The sequence below is a fragment of the Fukomys damarensis genome, unplaced genomic scaffold, assembly GCF_012274545.1.
Source record: "Fukomys damarensis isolate Sample0158 unplaced genomic scaffold, DMR_v1.0_HiC HiC_scaffold_2, whole genome shotgun sequence".
NCBI lineage: Eukaryota > Metazoa > Chordata > Mammalia > Rodentia > Bathyergidae > Fukomys > Fukomys damarensis.
In genome coordinates, this window is record NW_022900914.1 from 16997628 (window position 1) to 17016977 (window position 19350).

A 19350-nucleotide genomic window follows, 5' to 3' on the forward strand; every position below is an offset into this window, starting at 1 on the left:
CTTATCATCTTGTGAACCCCAAAACATGTCTCAAAACAGAATTCTAAATGTAATGAATTTGAATCAACGTATAATAAACTATTATCTATTTAAATCCTAAGTTCTTGTGTCCAAGGTTTTGTTTAATTAATTTATAAAGTACAGGCCTGCCCATTCTTTATTATTCGTTTATTTATTCTTTTTGTGGTACTGGGGGTTTAACTCAGGCCCTGTTCACTGAGTTACCTATCCTTCCTTTCTTCCCTTTCTTTCTTCTTCCTACCTTCCCTCACTCCCTCCCTATCACCCTCCTTCCTTTCCTCCCCCCACCCCCTTTCTCTCTGAGGCAAGGTCTGAGTAAGATGCTAAATTGCCCAGGTTGAGCTCAAAATCGCAAACCTCTTGCCTCAGCCTCCCAGTGTGCTGGGATTACAGGAGTGTGCCACTTCAATTAGTTTCTGTCCATTCCTTACTGCTGCAGATCCTTGATCATTTTTAATAAGTAAGAAAAGAAGTATCAATTGCATAAAACCTAATTTCATTATTATAAAAATAATTTTGAAACTTTTATTCACCATCAGTCAACTGAGTGCCTGTTTTGCAAAAGGTGCAGAACAGACACACAGACATGAGCAAGTGAGTTAGGCACTCTCCTTGACACTGCGAGGATCACAGTTTAATTGGAATGGTAGAGGAAAAACAGACCTAAAATGACAGTGTGAGGATAGGAACTCTAAGAGCAGTGCTAACAAACTGGACGCTGAGAACTATGTGTTAAAGGAAAGATAGCGCGAACCATGATTGATATTTTCTTCTGGACTAAATTGGGGCTCAGTATGAATTTATATCCTCTGAACAGACATGGGCTAGAAGATAGGAAGAGGTAGCCAGGAATGTACTTAGAACTGAAGAAAACCTGTAGGCTTGCAGTCAATAACTCCTGAACTGGATCGTGGAGCCCGAGCCAGAAGATGATGAATAAAGAGATCCCCAAGGGCTTCAAGAGTTCAGTTGAACAACTGTCCCCAAGAAAGGATTGGTGACTTTCAAAGGCAGATGCCAGCTCTTTAGCATTTCCGGTCCTTTGGCAGTGCGTTAACCGAAAAAATACACGAGTGACTGAGGCAGGGGTGTTCCCCTCGCTGTTCATGACCTCACGGTTATTTTCAGTGCCCTCTGCCCCTCCGTAAGGGCTGCGGTTGCACCCCCAAGGCCACGCTTGGACGGGCTGCGTCACACCAATCAGGGGCCTCTGAGAAGGACACAAAAGGAGGCTTCCGATACAGCACCTCTACGTTAAAGTTTTCTTCACAAGACTCATTTCCAGCTTGTACGGAAGCCAGGGCACGTGGGCATAGACGACCGAGTCAGAAAGCTACACTGAGATTTGCAAACAGCTAAGGACCAAAAAAAAGGCATTTAAAAGTGAAGTTGGGAACAGGGAGGAGGTGAGGGAAAGATGTTCCACTGTCTTCTTGGCAGCATGACAGGAAACAGTGTCTCTCAGAGGTGGCTGGGTTATTAAATGGGGTGTGCAATGGCATCAGCTCGTGGTGCACATGTACTAAATGACAGTTTTCCTACAGCCTTTGACAGCTATGAGAACTTCTCTTCACCTACCGTGGATTACTACTTATGCTGCACTCCGGGTCATAATCGAGTCCTCTCCAACAATAATAATACTGAACGATATTGGTATGATTAAGAGTCGCCAACGCCTGTACTTCACGCAGTACCTTCCTGTTTAAAAGAAACAGAAAAAGGGCTGGGGATTTAGCTCAGTGGTGCTGCTGCCGCCTGCCTCGAAAGCACAAGGTCAAGAGTTCAATCCCCGGTACCAAAAAACAACAAAACCAAACAAAAAAAAAATCAGAAACACAGAGGTGTCAGTACTTATCTGCAATAACTTACAAAACACCTAAGTGTCAGAGACAATTGTCCGTATTCCTTTATCAAAGGGTCACTGTGTTAACCCTCACCGAGGTTCAGAATGGGAGCCAGGAGAACTCAAGGAAAAAGTGAATACAAAGAAAAAACACAGTTGCTCTCTTTCTCAAGGTAAAAGAAAATATAAATTTAAACAATTCCAAACATCAACTTAAATACACTTGTAACAGTCTTTGAAATGCCACTGATGCAAGTTTTAAAGGGAAAATCATATATTATGTTTTGTTTGGCAATGTATTAAAATCTTTGTATTTCATAAGCAAATCCCATTTGGGCAGCAAGGGTAGGTAAGCTAGGCATCATGCAGAACCTAATTCAACATTTTTAATGTGTGAACAACAACAACAACAACAACAAAAACAGCAAGGGCATAATTTATACAAAGAAATTGAGACTTCACTGTGAACTATGGGAGCTTTATAGGGATGTGTTGTCAAGAGCTATGACAACCCCAGACTAAGCAGACTAAATAAATTTGAGATTTCAAAAATAAAGATAAGCCTACATTTTGCTATTTATTTTTTACATAAGAAGCTTTATGTGACATGTAACTTCTCAAACTAAACTAACGGGAAATTACTGATGCTTCAACCACCCTAAACCATCAATTATTTAGTACTGTTTTTTAGAATCTTTCTTTGCACACATTTTTACATTTGTAATTATGGTGTACAGCTTTTATCCTTCTTTTATATACTACCCATACAGCTTCCCTGTAGCGGTAAAATATGCATAAACAGCGTTTACAAAGTATTTAATGTAAGATTTAAAAAATACAAAAACGTTTAGCGAACAGTATCATGAACCCCAGCACAAGTACCCCAGATGGACCCGTCATCATTTCCTGGCTGATCTTGTTTCACCTGCATGTATTCTCTTAACCTCCTTCCTCATCCTCCCCTGAATTATTTTATTCATTTATTTCTTATCATTATTATTATTATTTGGTATGGGGGAATCGAACTCAGGACCTTGTGCTTGGGAGGCAGTCTGCAGCACCACTGAGCTAAAGCCCTGGCCCCGCGTCCAGCATCGTATCACGTCATGTGTAAACACTGCGGTTACTACCCTTCATTCATCATGGCTCTAAAATAAGCCACTGATTAAAGGAAACTATAAAACATATTTAATCATTTATTTATTGCTGGATATTTTGTTGCTTCTGATTTTTCACTGTTATAAATGATACTGTGTTTGATACTTTCTTATATACAGCCACAATTTGTAGCCCATTCCAGATAGGAAATTCAGACAAGAATGCATATGCACAGTTATATGGCACTAATATGAATATTTCCAAGTACGTTTTTAACATTTGGTAACAATGCATAAGTCCCCTGAAATGTCCAAGATGCTATATCTTTATCAAAATCATTACCATTTTAAAAAACTGCTACTTAACAAAAGGAAAATTAGCACTTCATTCTTGTTAAGTTTCAGAAAAAAGCCTTGTTTTGATGCTAAATAGGCACAAACGCATAGCATTGTCCATAGGAGAGGACGTAGGTAATAATTCTCAGCAACAGCAACACTGGTGAACTTGTGATTTACAATCTCCTTCTTGTGTGTTTTCTCTCCTGAAGGTGTTCTTCTCTCCAGTAAGAAAGAGGAAGCAAATAATACATAAAACAAATGTTTTAACAAGCAATGAGTGTCGGTAGGGACCCATTGAACTGATGTTCCAGAGGAAGAGTTCTAAATCCCCACCTTGTTGCATAGTAGACACTGTCCAAAGACCCCCCCCACACACACACACTGCTGAATTAAGAGATAAGAGTCTATCTGCCCTCCTCAGGAACCCAAGCTGTTGTTAGTGACTTTTATTTAACCAACACAATGTGGTAGAAGTGAAGTCCTAGAACTCCCAAGACTATTTCAAAAAGAAGATTTGCCACTTCTTTTGGTCTCTTGGGCAATCCTTCTGGGGAAAATCCTTCTGGAAAGCCAGCCTCTAAATTCTGAGAAGCTGGGACCACGTAAAAATGCCATGTGGAAGGGGGCTGGGTGACAATCTCTGCTGAGCTTTCAGCCTATAAACCAGCACCGCCTAAGCTACTACACTCTGGAGTGGCGTATCGGGCAACAACACACAAACAGAACAATTACCAACTACCCTTTACCTTACATAAACAGGTTAACATCTTTGGACTTCAGCCTCCTCATCAATAAAGTAAGGAAATGACACTAGAAAACCCAAAGGTCATTTTAAACCAAATGATTCTATACCTTCATTAATCAAGACTCGGAAAGATGGTCAATAGTATGTCTGTGTTTTATTTGTGTCTTACTGAAATTGCCATAGTCCAGTGAGATCATTGCAGAATAACCCAAGTTCCTCTGGGTACAACAAAGGTTGTTTTTTTTTTTTTTTGGTACTGGAGATCAACTCGGGCCCTGCGCTTGTTTGCAAGGCAGGCTGCAGCACTGAGCTAAATCCCCGGCCAGATAGAACAAATGTTTAAGGAGGACTGCAAGAAGTAAATGGCATGCCACTCAAGAAGAAAGAAATACAAAAACTGTGGATTTAATACAACTTTTCACTAAAAAAAAAAAAGAAACCCAAAACATGTACTACTTACTCGTCGGTACATCTAACACGCTTAATAACGGAAATCTTTCCATCTAATTTGTATTTTGCTTTGAAAACTTGGCCAAATCCACCATCGCCGATTAGTTCTCTGTCTTCGTAATTACTGGCAAACCTTAAAGAGAAACACCACCTTTACTTTGAGGTTCAGAGTCTGTCCCCTTTCCCTACCCACACCTCCTGATATGAAATGTAGAGCTAATGTGACTCTCTCCTCCGAGGTAGGAAAGGTCTGCTGATTCAGCAAGAATGGTCCCGTCTCCTCTTCCTCCCTCTGGCATGGAGAGCCCAATGTAACAGATCACCCTGGTCATCACAATCGCCTCTGGGCTGTACAGAAGCCACAATAAAGAATCCATTCATTAATATAAAACTGTGGGAAGAACTGCCCTATTACGTTCTACAGCTACCACCAATCTGTTTTAAGACACATGAGCATATGTTCTAAGCCTGCCTTGCTCTCCTCCTCTCTCTACCACTACATTCCGTCCTTAGGCTTCCCTGGTGCTTCTCCCAAAACACATCGCTGGTACCCGCCCACTTCTCTCCACCACCATCTTCACCCTGGTCCACCCTTCCATCAAATCCCTTCAGTAGCTTTCCCGGACACCCCCCTTCCTCTCCTGCACCCACTCCAGTCCTGGTCACACATCAATCTGGGCAATCAGGTCTCGCTCTTGCTTAAGCCTCTCACAGCCTACTTTGCATTCAGCAAAAACCGGAAAGCCCACGTAGGCCATGCCAGGGGCCACGTGACATCCCTCCCCTCCCTTCCAACGTCAAGCCCGGGCCCTGCAGCCTGAGCTCACGACCTTGGGTTTCCCAAACACACACTGCCTCTCCCTTTCCCCTGCCCCTCCTTTCCCCCTCTCTGTGCTAACACATTGGTTCGGGCTCCCCATAAATAAGACCTCAGACAGGGCCGGGGATTTAGCTCAGCGGTTCGGTGGCCTGCCTGGCAAGCGCAAGGACCCGAGTCCAATCCCCGGTACCAAATAAATAAATAAATAAGACCTCAGAGAAGTCTGACCTCACCCTTCACACTACATCCAAGGGTCATTTCCATTTTTCACTATCCTAGTGCTTTTCCTCTAGACCATATTTTGTAGTTAAGACTTTTAATGTATTTATTTATTTAATGTCAATCCTTCCCTCAAAACTCCACAAAAGGAGGAATTGGTTCTCTTTGCTCCGATGTGCATGTTCAGCACAGTGCCAGGTATATCTTAAGGATTTAATAAATACTTATTTGTTCATTTTTTAAAACTTATATTCAGTGCTCTGCTATTTCAAACAAGCCTCTTCTTTTTATATCTAATTTAAATACAAACACATCATCTACTGCAGAGCGATTATTTTTTCACGTGTTTTCTGGCATGGAGCTGGAAAACAGAAAACAAATCCAAGTGTGCTGATTCTGATTCCTGCAGAAGTTTGTTTGTTTATTTGTAGAAACAGACAAATTATTGATTTACAAGAGTATTTGTTTTCAATGTAAAAATTTCCATGGAGGGCCGGGGATTTAGCTCAGTGGTTCTGCCACAGGCCTCTTGAGCGCAAAGTCCTGAGTTTGATCCCCAGTACCAAACCAAACAAAACAAAAAAAAAAAACCTAAAAATTTTCCATGGATGTCAGAGAAATTAATCATTCACAAGATTCCATTTGGATTCATCTAAACCTCAGTTCTCCAAGAGACAATGGCTGCTTGTGGATCTGACTGTGCTACAAGTACTAGCTGTTTAGGTGGAAATGTAATTTAATTTTCAACAGGCCCTGAAGAAACTGTTTTGAATAAGCAAACCTATCTTCAAGTAAATTTGATTCCACAGCTCCCTCTTACCATTCATTTATAGTGTGCTTGTCTCCTTCTACATCAGCGTGGTCGAATTTAGGTGCCAAATTTCTAAAATGAAGACAAGAATGCAAAACTCAAATAAAACTCAAATCAAGTATAGCTTGCTTAGAGCACATTTTGTTCCTTGCACTGGGCTTTTTATACTTTGCGTCAACTGTATGTATGTATGTATGTATGTATGTATGTATGTATGTATGTATTTTACAGACCCTTGTGTCCAGGGCTGACTTTCAATAGATCACAGCGAGGGAATTACTCTGCTACTACGCAACCAGAAACCCCAAAACCCAGACCCAGAGGCAGGTCGTCTACGAAGGGTTTAGCGCCAGGTTCCCCACGGACTCAGTTCCCTGATGGGAGACAGGTCGGCCGCTTTTCGCTTTTCTGGCCGGGCCCAGTTTCCCAGGACAAAGGGCTCTCCGCACCTGACCCTCCCAATGCCCGGGGGAGAGCGTCAACTATTTGAATAACAGGGTAGCAAGTGTTAACCTCCGTCTTTATAAAACTATTTCCTTACGGTTCACCTATATCTGCTAATAATTTTACATCCCTCTCCTGGCCCCTTTTCACCTTCACATAACCGCGGTTGGTGTGTAACTAGTCTCTCCTTTGCTGTCTCCAGGTTCAGAACCTCAGGAACTGCACCTCCTGGCACCCTTCTTCTGCTTGTTATTTCTCACGGGAGATGAGTCGTTTGTAACCAGAAGTTCGAACACCACTTCCAACATATTGCTCTCTTCCCTCGGGGTCCTTAGGTCTTCTACCTCCTTGAGATCATCAATATTGTAATTCTTGTCTGCATCCCATCCAAGACGGGGCAATCTTCAGACCCTTTCTCCTTTCTTCTTTGACCTGCTTTCCCACCTACTGTACTCTGTCCCATGAGTCACATCTACTCTTCCTTTATAGTCTTGCCACAAATGTTCCTCACTGCCCCCATAACCATGGCTGTGGGCCTAACGACCTCTCACACAGAACTCTTTTCTGTCTCCATCCAAACATCCGCATCAGGACCCATCTTTCTTCCACACATCCACCTATTGCTTTGGATATACTGGAGACTCATTCGGACTCTTGGAGTCATGTCACTCTCATTGCTGACTGTTTTTACATCTTTGCTTTTCCCTTCAGTTAAATAAACCAATTCACCATAATTTATATAATATTTGGTCTTTTTAAAACTCATTAATACACTATTATTAATTCACCCGTCCACAAAATAATGCACTTCCCTCGAAATCACCTCTTGGGGGTGAAGGGAGGGCAGGAGTATTGGGAAAAAATAAGAACCAAGACATATTACACAAAGGGACAAGATCCGAATGATGAACGTAACTGTATGGTTTGCTTTAAATGTACCAATAAGCTTAACAACAACAACAACAAAAAGCAAGCACCTCTTGGGACCAATTTATCATCAGTCTCATCCAAAAAATGCCCTTGGGAAGGGGATTTAGCTTAGTGGTTCCACTGCCTGCCTTGCAGGCACAAGGTCCCAAGTTCGATCCCCAGTACCTAATAATACCCTTAACTAATTCATCTAGTAATATAATCAGAAGGCTTTCTGTTTCAGTGTAGCGTGTATATATATTCAAAGAGTTCTCTACTCATTTAAATAAAATGTTTGTGGATTTCAAACTTTCTACTTTTCCTGAAACTGTGCTCACATACACATACAAAATACAAATTTTGAAGACAGTAAAATTTCAGTCTAAAATATTCAAAGAACAGAGATACTCACACTTTTGTCTTCTTCTGCTTATTCCTAAGACCATTCTACAACAAAAGAAAACGGAAATAGTTTCAGATGTTGAAATCAATTATCTTGTTTCTTTAACTGACTCTCTGTATTTTTTATTAATTAATTAATTTATGTATTTATTGGTACCAGGGGTCAAACTCAGGACCTCGTACTTCAAGGCAGGTGGTGGAACCACTGAGCTAAATCCCTGGCCCTCCAACTGTATTTTTTAGTCTGTAAGAGTAACAGCTCCTTACTCTGTGTGCAATCTCAGCAAGCTTTGAACCAACACTTAGTACTGCAAGACTTAAACTATGCCACTCTCATGGGTTTCAAGTGGTATCTACTTGTTGTTTTGATATGCATTTTCTTGACTCCTCGTGAAATAAAGCATCTTGTCATATTTGCTGCCCATGTAGGTTTCTCATTTCTAAATTGCCTGTTCAGGCACTCTACACTTCTCTCCTGAGTTGCTTGTCTTTTTAAAAATAATTTGCAGCTCTTTATAAAAACAGTATTTGCATAACAAATTGCCTGATAAAATTAAGTTTAGTTTGTATTATGTTTAGTTCTGATTTGAAAGAACTAAATATTTAAATAAATATTTGAATATTGTCTAGTCGTGGAAGAGAAACACAAGGCCATAAAAATATTTCAAAACGTAAAGGTGAACGGGGAAGAATGGGAGAGAGGTGTGGTAGAAGTGAGGAGTGGCGCTCAATGGAGAAAAGGGAGCAAGTCCAAAGGCTGCTGAAGTCATTATGGAGTAGTCACACATGAGACAAGTTTAAAAGTGATGGCAGATTGCTGGAGACCATTTCTAAATGAGGAAACACAAGAGCACAATATTAGTAAGAAGCGTAGAGACTGATACTATACCGCAGAGCAACTGCTGTCGCTGTTAGTGCTCTGATCACTTCCACATGCACTTGCTGAGAAATCGTTCTCAGATGATGATTCAGAAGTTCTAGAAGAACAAAGAATAACCATCATCTATGAATTCTACTTTTTATCAATGCCTTCACTCTGTAAGTTCTTCTTAGATAGTAAATGATTTGATAAAAATTGCTGTTTTTGGCAGCAATTCCTTCTTTTCCTCCCCCACTCCTCCCCCGCTCCCCTTCTCCTCCTCCTCATTCTTTTCTTTGAGATCCAGTCTCACTGTAGCTCAGGCGGGCCCTGAACTCGCTACGTAGCCCAGGCTGGCCTTGAACTTGAAGTGAAGCTCCTGCCTCTGTCTCTCAAGTGCTGGACATACAGGTGGACATACAGCCAAACCATGCCCGGCTTCTCATTCATTTTTGTGCTGGGATCAAACTCAGGGCCTCCAACAGGCTAGGCGAGCACTCAACCACTGAGCTAAACCTTAGCCCTCAGGTAATAATTTGACTATCTTAAAATCAAGATCATTTGCCCCAAACTTACAACGTTTTGGAAGAGCCATTTCCAGAGTCACTGGATTCAGCAGGAAAATGAGCATGAGATGCCTGGTGAGCTTTCTGAAAGAGAGAGCTGCCCTCAGCACATTCTGAACGTAACTGACCTCTTCTCTACAGTGGCTCCATCTCAGGGTACCATTATATTTATTTTCCCCACATTCAACCAATTCGCAACCAAAAACATTTATATGCTTAGTACAGTTTTATACATGTTTGATCTAGACTACTGGCTATCTTGGCATTATACAAACAGTTTAACCTCTAATCTACTTCAGAGGGAAGTTTTGAAATCTGAAAAGCAAGTCTAACACTACTGCATACCTCTAACTTTTCTTCTGAAATCCGATGAAATGCAAGTTTGGCAGCCAGTTGTTTTGCATCCTGTTTAGTAGAAGCTGTTCCACAGCCGTACACTTTCTGCCCAATTTTGCATTTACAGCAAAATCTAGGAGAAAAGACAATTATTCATCCAAGCACTCAAAATACACTAAAGCTAATTTATGATCTGAAAGTAATGTCAACATTAACTTTCTAGCCAGATTTATAGCTCATATCTTTTATAATTTAAACCTGCAATAAAATGGCCAGCCAATTCATCAGAGTAACCCGCATTGGCAGACACCGCAGATACATTTCCCACGCAGAGCACCAAATGATCGTTTTGAAATTCCCTAAAAGTCAAGAGACTTAGAGGTAGGGAAGAAAGTGAGAGATCCAATGATTTTTTCAAAGATGTTCAAATGGGAATGAAAAGACTCAAAGTTGGGCTTTCAAAGGAGAAAGTTCAAGGTTATAGTGCCTTTGGGTAGAGGGATGAGCAAAAGACAGATTTTGTTCTAACTTTATGCTCAAATGTGGCTGATATGCACAAAAACCTAAGAAAATCCCCCAGTGCACCCCCTGCCCCATTTTGAAATGCATGCTCTTCTCATATGACACATAAAGACATTTGTAGTTAGGCAAGGGTCCTTGGACATTCACATAAAAACTACTCTTTATTTTTGAGACAGAGTCTCACTGTGTAGTTCAGACTAGCCTCAACTTGCAGCAATCTTACCTTAGCCCCGAGTGCTGGGATTACAGGCATGTGCCATCGTGCCTGGCAAAAACCACTTTTAAGGGGTAAAGCAATCCACATATCAATGTATGTCATGGAGTCACTATATAATATCATAAAATTACTCAAGAATTTACACTTCTTTTACTTCATGCTTCAGTTGGAGGACACACAGAGAAACATACTTGCTAGGCCCTGAATTAAACAGCTGGTGTAAATAATAGGATTGTTTGCACAGATCCTATCTTGTCCAGACACTCTCAAGTAGACTTCTCTCTTTTAGGTAGCTAAGATTGAGAAAAATAAAATAGTTCCACTTGCTGAGTGAGATTGGCCCACTGAATTCACTTTTTTTTTTGTACCAGAGATCGAACTTGGGTCGTTGTGCTTTTGAAGCAGCAGAGCTAAATCTCTGGCCGTGAATTCACTTTTGACTATTTCATTCCAATACTATCACATTTTTCTCTTCCAGGCTCTGCCCTAACAGCCACGTGAGTAAAAGCCAAGCAGTTGAGACCCTTCATAGGACAGTATCCTAGGGAGTGACAGTTTGACTACTGGTCAGTTACGATTTTCTCTTCTCTTTCACTTAACTGGTGGGTTGTCATTTAGATACAATTTCTCTTGTACATATTTGCTTTCTGATTTTTAAGTACCAATCCCTTCTACTTCCACAAGCCTTAGCTCACAAGCGATTTTTTCAGTAACTCTCAGGCTCTAATCCATTGATTTATCCTTCGCAGCCCTCATATCTGTGGTCTTCACAGTCCAGGGCTAAAATTATTCCTTCTGATATTTGATATTTGTTCATTTCATCAAATGGGAGGGACAAACACCTAGACAAACGGTACCCTAGGCTGAAAAGTCATTCTACCCACATGGCAGAGCAGTTTCCAAACAGTGACTGTCATTGTCACCTCATGGGTGGAAGGCTTATATCCCTCAGGGAGGAGCAGCCTGTGATCACCATCCAAATACACCTTAGAAATACAGCAGACTCAGGTCAGGGATTTAGCTCAGTGGTTCTGCCACCTGCCTCACAAGCACAAGGGCCTGAGTTCGATCCCTGGTACCAAAAAAACTACTGTAAAGAAATCTGTCACTGTCCTATGAAGGGGCTCAGCAATTCGCTTTTCACCCTCATGTCTTTTGGGCCACAACTAGAAAGACAAGGTGCAGTAGTATTACTGGAATGAAATAGTCAGAAATAAATTTGGTGGGTCAGTCTCAATCATTGAGACGATTTTCATTTTTCTGTAGCTCATCCTTTTGGTTCCGCTGAGTTAAATATGCCAATATTAGACATCTAAAAGAAAGTAGTCTATCTGTGGATCTCTGGATAGAAACATTTCTGTGTGAATGTGATCTCTCCCCTGCCTTCCTCTCTCTCTCTCCAAATGTACCACTGAATTATATTTATCCTTTTTCTTCTTGTTGACCATGGATAACTGGAATTGCAGAAAGCAAAACTATGCATAAGCGAAGTCTACTGTGAAGGATTACTTAACAGTGACAAATCACGGTAACTAAAATGGGAGGCTCCCTTGAGCCTATGAATCCAAGAGCAACATGGTGAGACTCCCCTCTCAAAAAAAAAAAAAGATGACCCATTGCTTATAAGCCACATAATGGGAGTTCGGTACTGCGGATGTTTTCCTGAATATCCTTGCACACCATCAGCTCTATTTCCTTTATCCTCTTTCACCAAACTATTTACCTGTCCAGTTATAATGTGCAAGGTATTTCCCTAAGATAAAATAAAAGAGGGCCAGAGATTTAGCTCATTGGTGCTGCTACTGGCCTCACAAGTACAAGGTCCTGAGTTCAATATCCTGTGCCAAAAAAATTTAATTAAAAAAATAAAGAAAAGCCTTCAACCCTGCACCACAGAGGAGCCCAGCCACTGCCCTCAGGTAGGCATACCCCTTCGACCTGGTGCCACTGAGGAGGGAGGAGCCAATACAGCGGTGATCAGGTCCAGTCCTGTTCCCCCCCCATCCCAGCGAACAAGAGAAAGAAGGCTGCTCAGAGGCTCCCAGATGAAAATTGAAGCCCACTGGAAAACTGAAGAAAATCTGTGATAAAGGCACACCACACCACCATAGCTGGTAAGTCAGAGGGACCAGCATCTCACATCAGAATGTGGTCTAACTTCAGGGAAAACACAGCTGGAACATGCAGCAGAACCTTGCGGAGTTCAACCCAGCAGGAGGACAGAGATCTCAACTTGGGCCTTGCAGCCAGAAATCAGCCTGAACCTCAGGGGACAGCTGTTGGCTTGCTAAGACTAATTACTTAGACATACACACTCCTGACCATACTGTCTATTGTGTCAACAGAGATATACCCTGAAGTAGGCCTTCTATTTCTATTTGTATTTTTTTCAAAGTAATATTTTTCACTTATCTTTGTTTAAAATATTTTTATCTATCTTTTTCTTTTCCCAATTTTTTCCTTCTTTATCTTTTCTTTTATCTCCCTCTCCCCCCCTCCCACCTTGATCTCCATTACTCTCCCTTTTTTGTTCCTGTTCCTATCCTAATTTGAATTTATTTTCTTTCTTTTCCCTTTCTTCTCTTTTTCCTTCTCTCAATTGCCATTAGTTTTAAAAGAAAGTGATTACATTCTCTAACCTCCCTATTGCTGTTACTTTGTTATGTTCTTGGGACTATTTTGTTGACTTCTCTTCTCTTCAACAGCTCCCTAGAGTTTCTGTGATCTTCCTGTGTCCTCTGAACTTATTCTAACCTTTCTCTGTCCTATCTATCCCTCCTTCCCCAACTCCTTCTAAATCCCCATCCTGAAGAGTCAAGTCTCTATGTTGAAGAGTTTATTCACTATAAACATATTTTGGGCTGATCCTCGATTTTGATTTCATTCACATGGTTAAAACGTAAATTACCACAAATTGTTATTTTCTAAGCTGTGTTTGATGCTATTGTGTTGCTGATTGTATTATTTGGGCTAAGGTATTGTGATTGATCTAATCAGTTGTCCTTCCTGGTATAATGAAATTGTGTTTTCCTTGGAGACATTAGAGACTCAAAACCTAAAGACCAGCTATATCTGGAAGATTGAAGTATTAACCCAGGAATTAAACCAAGGACAGTACCAAAAAAAAAAAAAAAGTGAAAGCATTTAAACAAGACACAGACACAGACTTCCACCCAATCAAAAGTAAACTTTGGGGGAAATGAGGTGGAAAACTGACAGTCAACCATCTGGACATCCTGAACAGATAGCACAAAACAGATCAAACAGGCTCTAGAAAAATTCAAAACAGAAATAATTTCCCAGATAACCACAGAGATGGTGAGAAGAATGAAAGACAAGATTAGAGACTCTAGAACAGAAACAGATTAAAAAAAATAGATGAGCTCAGAACCATGATAAAAACCATGAATGCCCAGCATAGGAAAGAAGTAGAAACCTGAAATGCCCAACATAGGAAAGAAATGGAATCCATGAAACAGATTCAAAGGGATATGCAGGAGATTAAAAATGCTACAGAAAGCATTTGCAGCAGGATGAAAAAATGTGAAGATAGAATTTCAGATATAGAAGATAGGATTGCAGTCAATGATCATGAACAGAGAGATCTCCTAAAAACAGTAAGGGGCCATGAGAAATCAATCCAAAAACTCTTAGATGATGCAAAGAAGAATAATATAAGACTGATAGGAATCCATGAAGTATCAGGAGAAAGTTCAAATGACATTAAAAAAAACCTGTTCACAGAATTAATGATAGAAAACTTCCCAAACAGAGGGGAAGAATTTGACATTCAGATAACTGAGGCATATAGGACTCCAACTAGCCATTATAAAAAAAAAAATCTACACCTAGACATATAATAGTCAAGATCCCAGAAACCCAATGGAAGAACAAAATATTACAAGCAGTTAGAGAAAAGAAACAAATCACATGCAAACGAAAGCCCATCAGAATCACAGCAGACATTTCAACACAAACCCTCAAGTCAAGGAGAGCCTGGAGTGAGGTATTTCAAGTCCTAAAAGAAAACAACCTCCAACCTAGACTCATGTATCCTGCAAAACTATCTTTCAAAATGGATGGGGAAATAAGATACTTCCCTGACAAAGAACACCTCAGAAATTTCATTAACACCAAATTGGCACTCCAAACACTTCTAAACAATATCCTGGAAAAAAAAAATGAAGACCACAACTCCATAAGGACCAAAAGAGCAAATATATCAGGGAAGGCAAGAAATTAAAGGAAGAGAGGGGAAAATATAAAAATAAAAAGAGCCAACAACAGGAAAATAAAATGACAATGAAAACTCAAGACACAGCAGTTATGACCACCAATGTTCTTTTTGTTTTGTTTTTTGCTTTTGGGGTTTATTTTATTTATTTATTTATTTATTTTGGTTTTTTGAGACAGCATCTCACTATGTAGTTGAGACTGACCTGGAACTCACTATGTAGCCCAGGCTGGTCTCAAACTCATAGTGATCCTCCTGCCTCAGCCTCCTGATTGCTGGGATTATAGGCATGCACCACCATGCCCGGCTAACCATCAATGTTAATGGCCTCAATTTACCAATCAAAAGAAATAGGCTGGCAGAATGGATTAAAACGCAAAATTCAACAATATGCTGTATACAAGAAACCCAGCTAATCCACAAAGAAATTCATAGACTGAGAGTAAAAGGATGGAAAACAGTTCTCCATGTGACAGGAGCCCAGAAAAAAAAGTAGAGGTAGCCATCTTATTTGCAGACAGAATAGATTTCAAATCAAAACTAAGAGAGACAAAGAGGGCCACTACATTCTTGTAGAGGCAATGGTACAAGAAGAAGAAATGACGATCATAAATATGTATGCGCCAAACACTAATGCCCCCAACTATACAAAACAAATATTAATGAATATGAAAAATGAAATAAGCACTAATACAGTTGTAGTGGGGGACCTCAATACTCCACTGACACAAATAGACAGATCATCTAGACAAAATATCAGCAACGAAATAACAGAACTGAACCAAATCATAGAACAAATGGACTTAGTAAATGTCTACAGAGTGTTCCACCCCACAAAATCAGAATATACATGCTTGTCAGCTGCACATGGGTCATTCTCCAAAATAGACCACATGCTAGCTCATAGAACTTGCTTAAATAAATGCAAAGGAACTCTAGCTATCTTCCATATATTATTAGACCATAGTGCAATTAAACTGGAGATCAACAGCCTAAGAAACTGAAATAACATCACAAACACATGGAAATTAAATAACACCCTGCTGAATTAGGAATGAAATAGGTGAAGCCACAACAGATCCACCAGAAATCCAGAGGATCATTAATACCGACTTCAAAAACCTGTACTCTAATAAAATGGAAATTACAAAAGAAATGGACAGATTCCTAGATACATATGAACTCCCAAAGTTGAACCAAGAAGATATAAAAAGTCTAAACACCTCAATTACATTCAGTGTAATTGAAAATGTAATTAAAACATTACCAACAAAGAAAATCCCAGGCTCCGATGGTTCCACTACTGAATTCTACAAGAAATTTAGAGAAGAACTATTGCCACTAATCTTTACACTCTTCAATGAAATTGAAAGGGAAGCAATATTTCCAAGTTTATTCCTGGAAGAAAGTATTACTTTGATTCCAAAACCTGGGAAAGACTCAACTAAAAAACAACAACAACAACAACAACAACAAAAAAACTACAGGCCAATCTCCCTCATGAACATAGATGCAAAAATCCTCAATAAGATACTAGCAAACAGAATACAGAAGATCATCAAGAAGATTATACACCCCAACCAAGTTGGATTTATCCCAGGGATGAAAGGATGGTTCAACATATGTAAATCACTAAATGTAATACACTACATTAACAGAATTAAGGACAAAAAACATGATTATCTCAATAGATGCAGAAAAAGCATTTGACAAAATTCAACATACATTTATGATAAAGACCCTACAGATGATTTTATCTCAACCGGATAAAGGCTATCTATGAAAAACCAACAGCCAATATTATTCTAAATGGTAAAAAACTAAAAACCTTCATGCTAAAATCAGGAAAAGACAAGGATGTCCACTGTCACCACTCTTGTTCAATATAGTTCTAGAAACATTAGCCACAGCAATTAGACAAGAGAAAGAAATAAAAAAGATAGGAAAGGAAGAAGTTAAACTGTCACTGTTTGCTGACGATATGATACTCTACATAGAAGATCCCAAAAAACTCTGCCAAAAGACTGCTGGACTTAATTGACAGATTCAGTAGAGTAGTGGGATACAAAGTCAACACTCAAAAATCAATAGCCTTCTTTTAAACAGATAACAGACTCACTGAGAGAGAAATTAGGGAAACAATTCCTTTCACAATAACATCCAAAAAATGAAATATCTAGGGATCAATTAAACAAAGGAGACAAAAGACCTCTACACTGAAAATTACAACACACTGAAAAAAGAGACAGAAGAGGATATAAGAAGATGGAAAGACATCCCTTGCTCCTGGGTAGGAAGAATCAACATAGTGCAAATGGCCAAACTTCCAAAACTGCTATACAGATTCAATGCCAAATGAAATCCCAACAGTATACTTCACAGAACTTGAGAAAACAATCCAAAAATTCATTTGGAATCAGAAGAGACATAAAATAGCAAAAGCCATTCTAGGCAACAGAGACATGGCAGGGGGTATCACAATTCCCAACTTGAAACTATACTACAAAGCCACTGTTGTAAAAACAGCATGGTACTGGCAAAGAAACAGACCTGAGGATCAATGGAATAGATTAGAAGATGCAGAAACAACACCAGACATACTCAACTACCTCATCTTTGACAAAGGAGCCAACCATCTTCACTGGAGGAAAGGTAGCCTCTTTAATAAATGGTGTTGGAAAAACCGACTTTCAATTTGCCAAAGATTAAAACTAGATCTCTATCTTGCACCATGCAATAAACTAAAATCCAAGTGGATTAAAGATCTAAATATCAAAACAGAAACACTAAACTTACTGGAGAGTGAATCAGGAAGAACTCTCAAAGACACTGACATGGGAGAAGACTTTATGAAAAAATTCTCAGCAGCACAAGAATTTGCACAAAGAATCAACAACTGGGATCTCACTGTATTAAAAAGTTTTTGCAGTGCAAGAGAAATCACCACAGAGCTAAGACACAGCCTACAATGTGGGAAAAAATTTTACCAGCTGTTCCTCAGACAAAGGACTACTATCTAGAATATATAAAGAACTCAAAAAAATCAGACTCCCCAATTACAAAGATCCGATTCAAAAATGGTCATCTGAAATGAACAGACATTTCTCAGACAAAGAAGTAAAAGCAGCAAATAAATATATGAAAAAATGTTCAACATCATTGGTCATTTGAGAGATGCAGATGAAAACAACACTGAGATTCAATCTTACCCCAGAAATAATGGCTGCTAGCAAATCAACCAATAACAAATGCTGGCAGGGCTGTGGGGAGAAAGGAACCCTTCTCCATTATTGGTGGGAGGGAAGATTGGTACAATCACTGTGGAAATCAATATGGAAATGCCTCAAAAAACTAGGATTAGAGAGGTTCCATTTGACCCAGCTATCCCTCTGCTGGGTATCTTTCCAAAAGAATTAAAAGAATCACACCACAGTGATATATGTACACCTATGTTGACAGGGGCACAGTTCCTAATAGCTAAAACATGGAAACAACCCAATTGCCCATCAGTTGGAGACTGGACACAGAAGATGTGGTTTTCCTGAAAAATGGAGTACTACTCAGCCATAAAGAATGAGAAACATTTATAGTGAAATGGATGCACAGTGAGGCTATACTCTTAAGTAAAATGAATAGGACACACAAGTAAATACTGAATATTTTCTGGTGTGAAAAACTAAAAGTGTAAATAAGGTTCAAATGGTATAATTGGGAGAGTGAAATAGGAAGAAAATGGCTAAAGGTGAAGTGGTTAGGGTAGGGTTAAGGAAATAAGGGAAAAGAAGAAAATGTGAAAAAAGGGAAAGAATGGAAACAAAGTCTTTGTACATAGGGAAGGGTGAAGTGGGTGAAGGGAGGGCAGGGGTATGGGGAAAAAACAAGAACCACGACATATCATGTACAGGTACAAGATCCCAATGATAAATGTTAACTGTATTGTTTGTCTTAAATGTACCAATAAACTTAATGGGGGAAAAAACCCACAACTTTCCATGCAGATTATATAAAAATAAAGGAAACTAGATGTGAAAACAAGTCCATTTTATTGTTTAAATATAATGAAACAAAAAGAAAAGCCAAACTATACCTTACCTTTGAAGCCCCTGTTCCCTCAAATCACACTGTTCATAATTTACAGATAGTTTCTCTTTCTGGGCAATCCGATTGACAAGGCCTATGTAATTCCCAAAGGCTGATTCTTCTGCAATGTTTTTTGTCATTGAGGATGAAGAACTACCTACCTACAACAACAACAACATCAAAACTGTTTAATATAGGGCCGGGGATTTAGCTCAGCGGTTCTGTGGCCTGCCTTGCAAGCTCAAGGACCAGAGTTCAATCCCCGGTACCAAAAAAAAAAAAAAAGGATGCAGTAGATATTCACCCATTTTCCTTTCATAGTTTCACTGAGAAAGAATAAAATGTTCACTTTCTTATTGTTTTCATGCAAATTACAGTGACACTTTAGAGCTTGCTGTATACTTTCTAAATCTCAAAATACAGGGTAAAAGAGGTG

The 19350-nt window shown here is 39.6% G+C and overlaps 1 protein-coding gene across 5 annotated transcripts in view; it reads right to left on the bottom strand.

The window, feature by feature from the left end:
* Eif2ak2 (eukaryotic translation initiation factor 2 alpha kinase 2) overlaps positions 1-19350 on the bottom strand; it is a 39575-nt gene that overhangs the window by 13745 nt on the left and 6480 nt on the right. For 4 of the 5 annotated variants that reach the window (XM_010611406.3, XM_010611405.3, XM_010611408.3 and 1 more), the window contains 8 exons: positions 18927-19075; positions 9871-9994; positions 9536-9609; positions 8990-9077; positions 8111-8145; positions 6355-6417; positions 4506-4628; positions 1600-1719 (listed from right to left, as the gene is read on the bottom strand). In XM_010611406.3, the coding sequence (XP_010609708.2) occupies positions 1600-1719; positions 4506-4628; positions 6355-6417; positions 8111-8145; positions 8990-9077; positions 9536-9609; positions 9871-9994; positions 18927-19075 (776 nt within the window). The remainder of the gene's footprint in view (positions 1-1599; positions 1720-4505; positions 4629-6354; positions 6418-8110; positions 8146-8989; positions 9078-9535; positions 9610-9870; positions 9995-18926; positions 19076-19350) is intronic. The other variant, XM_010611407.3, reaches the window with a different exon arrangement.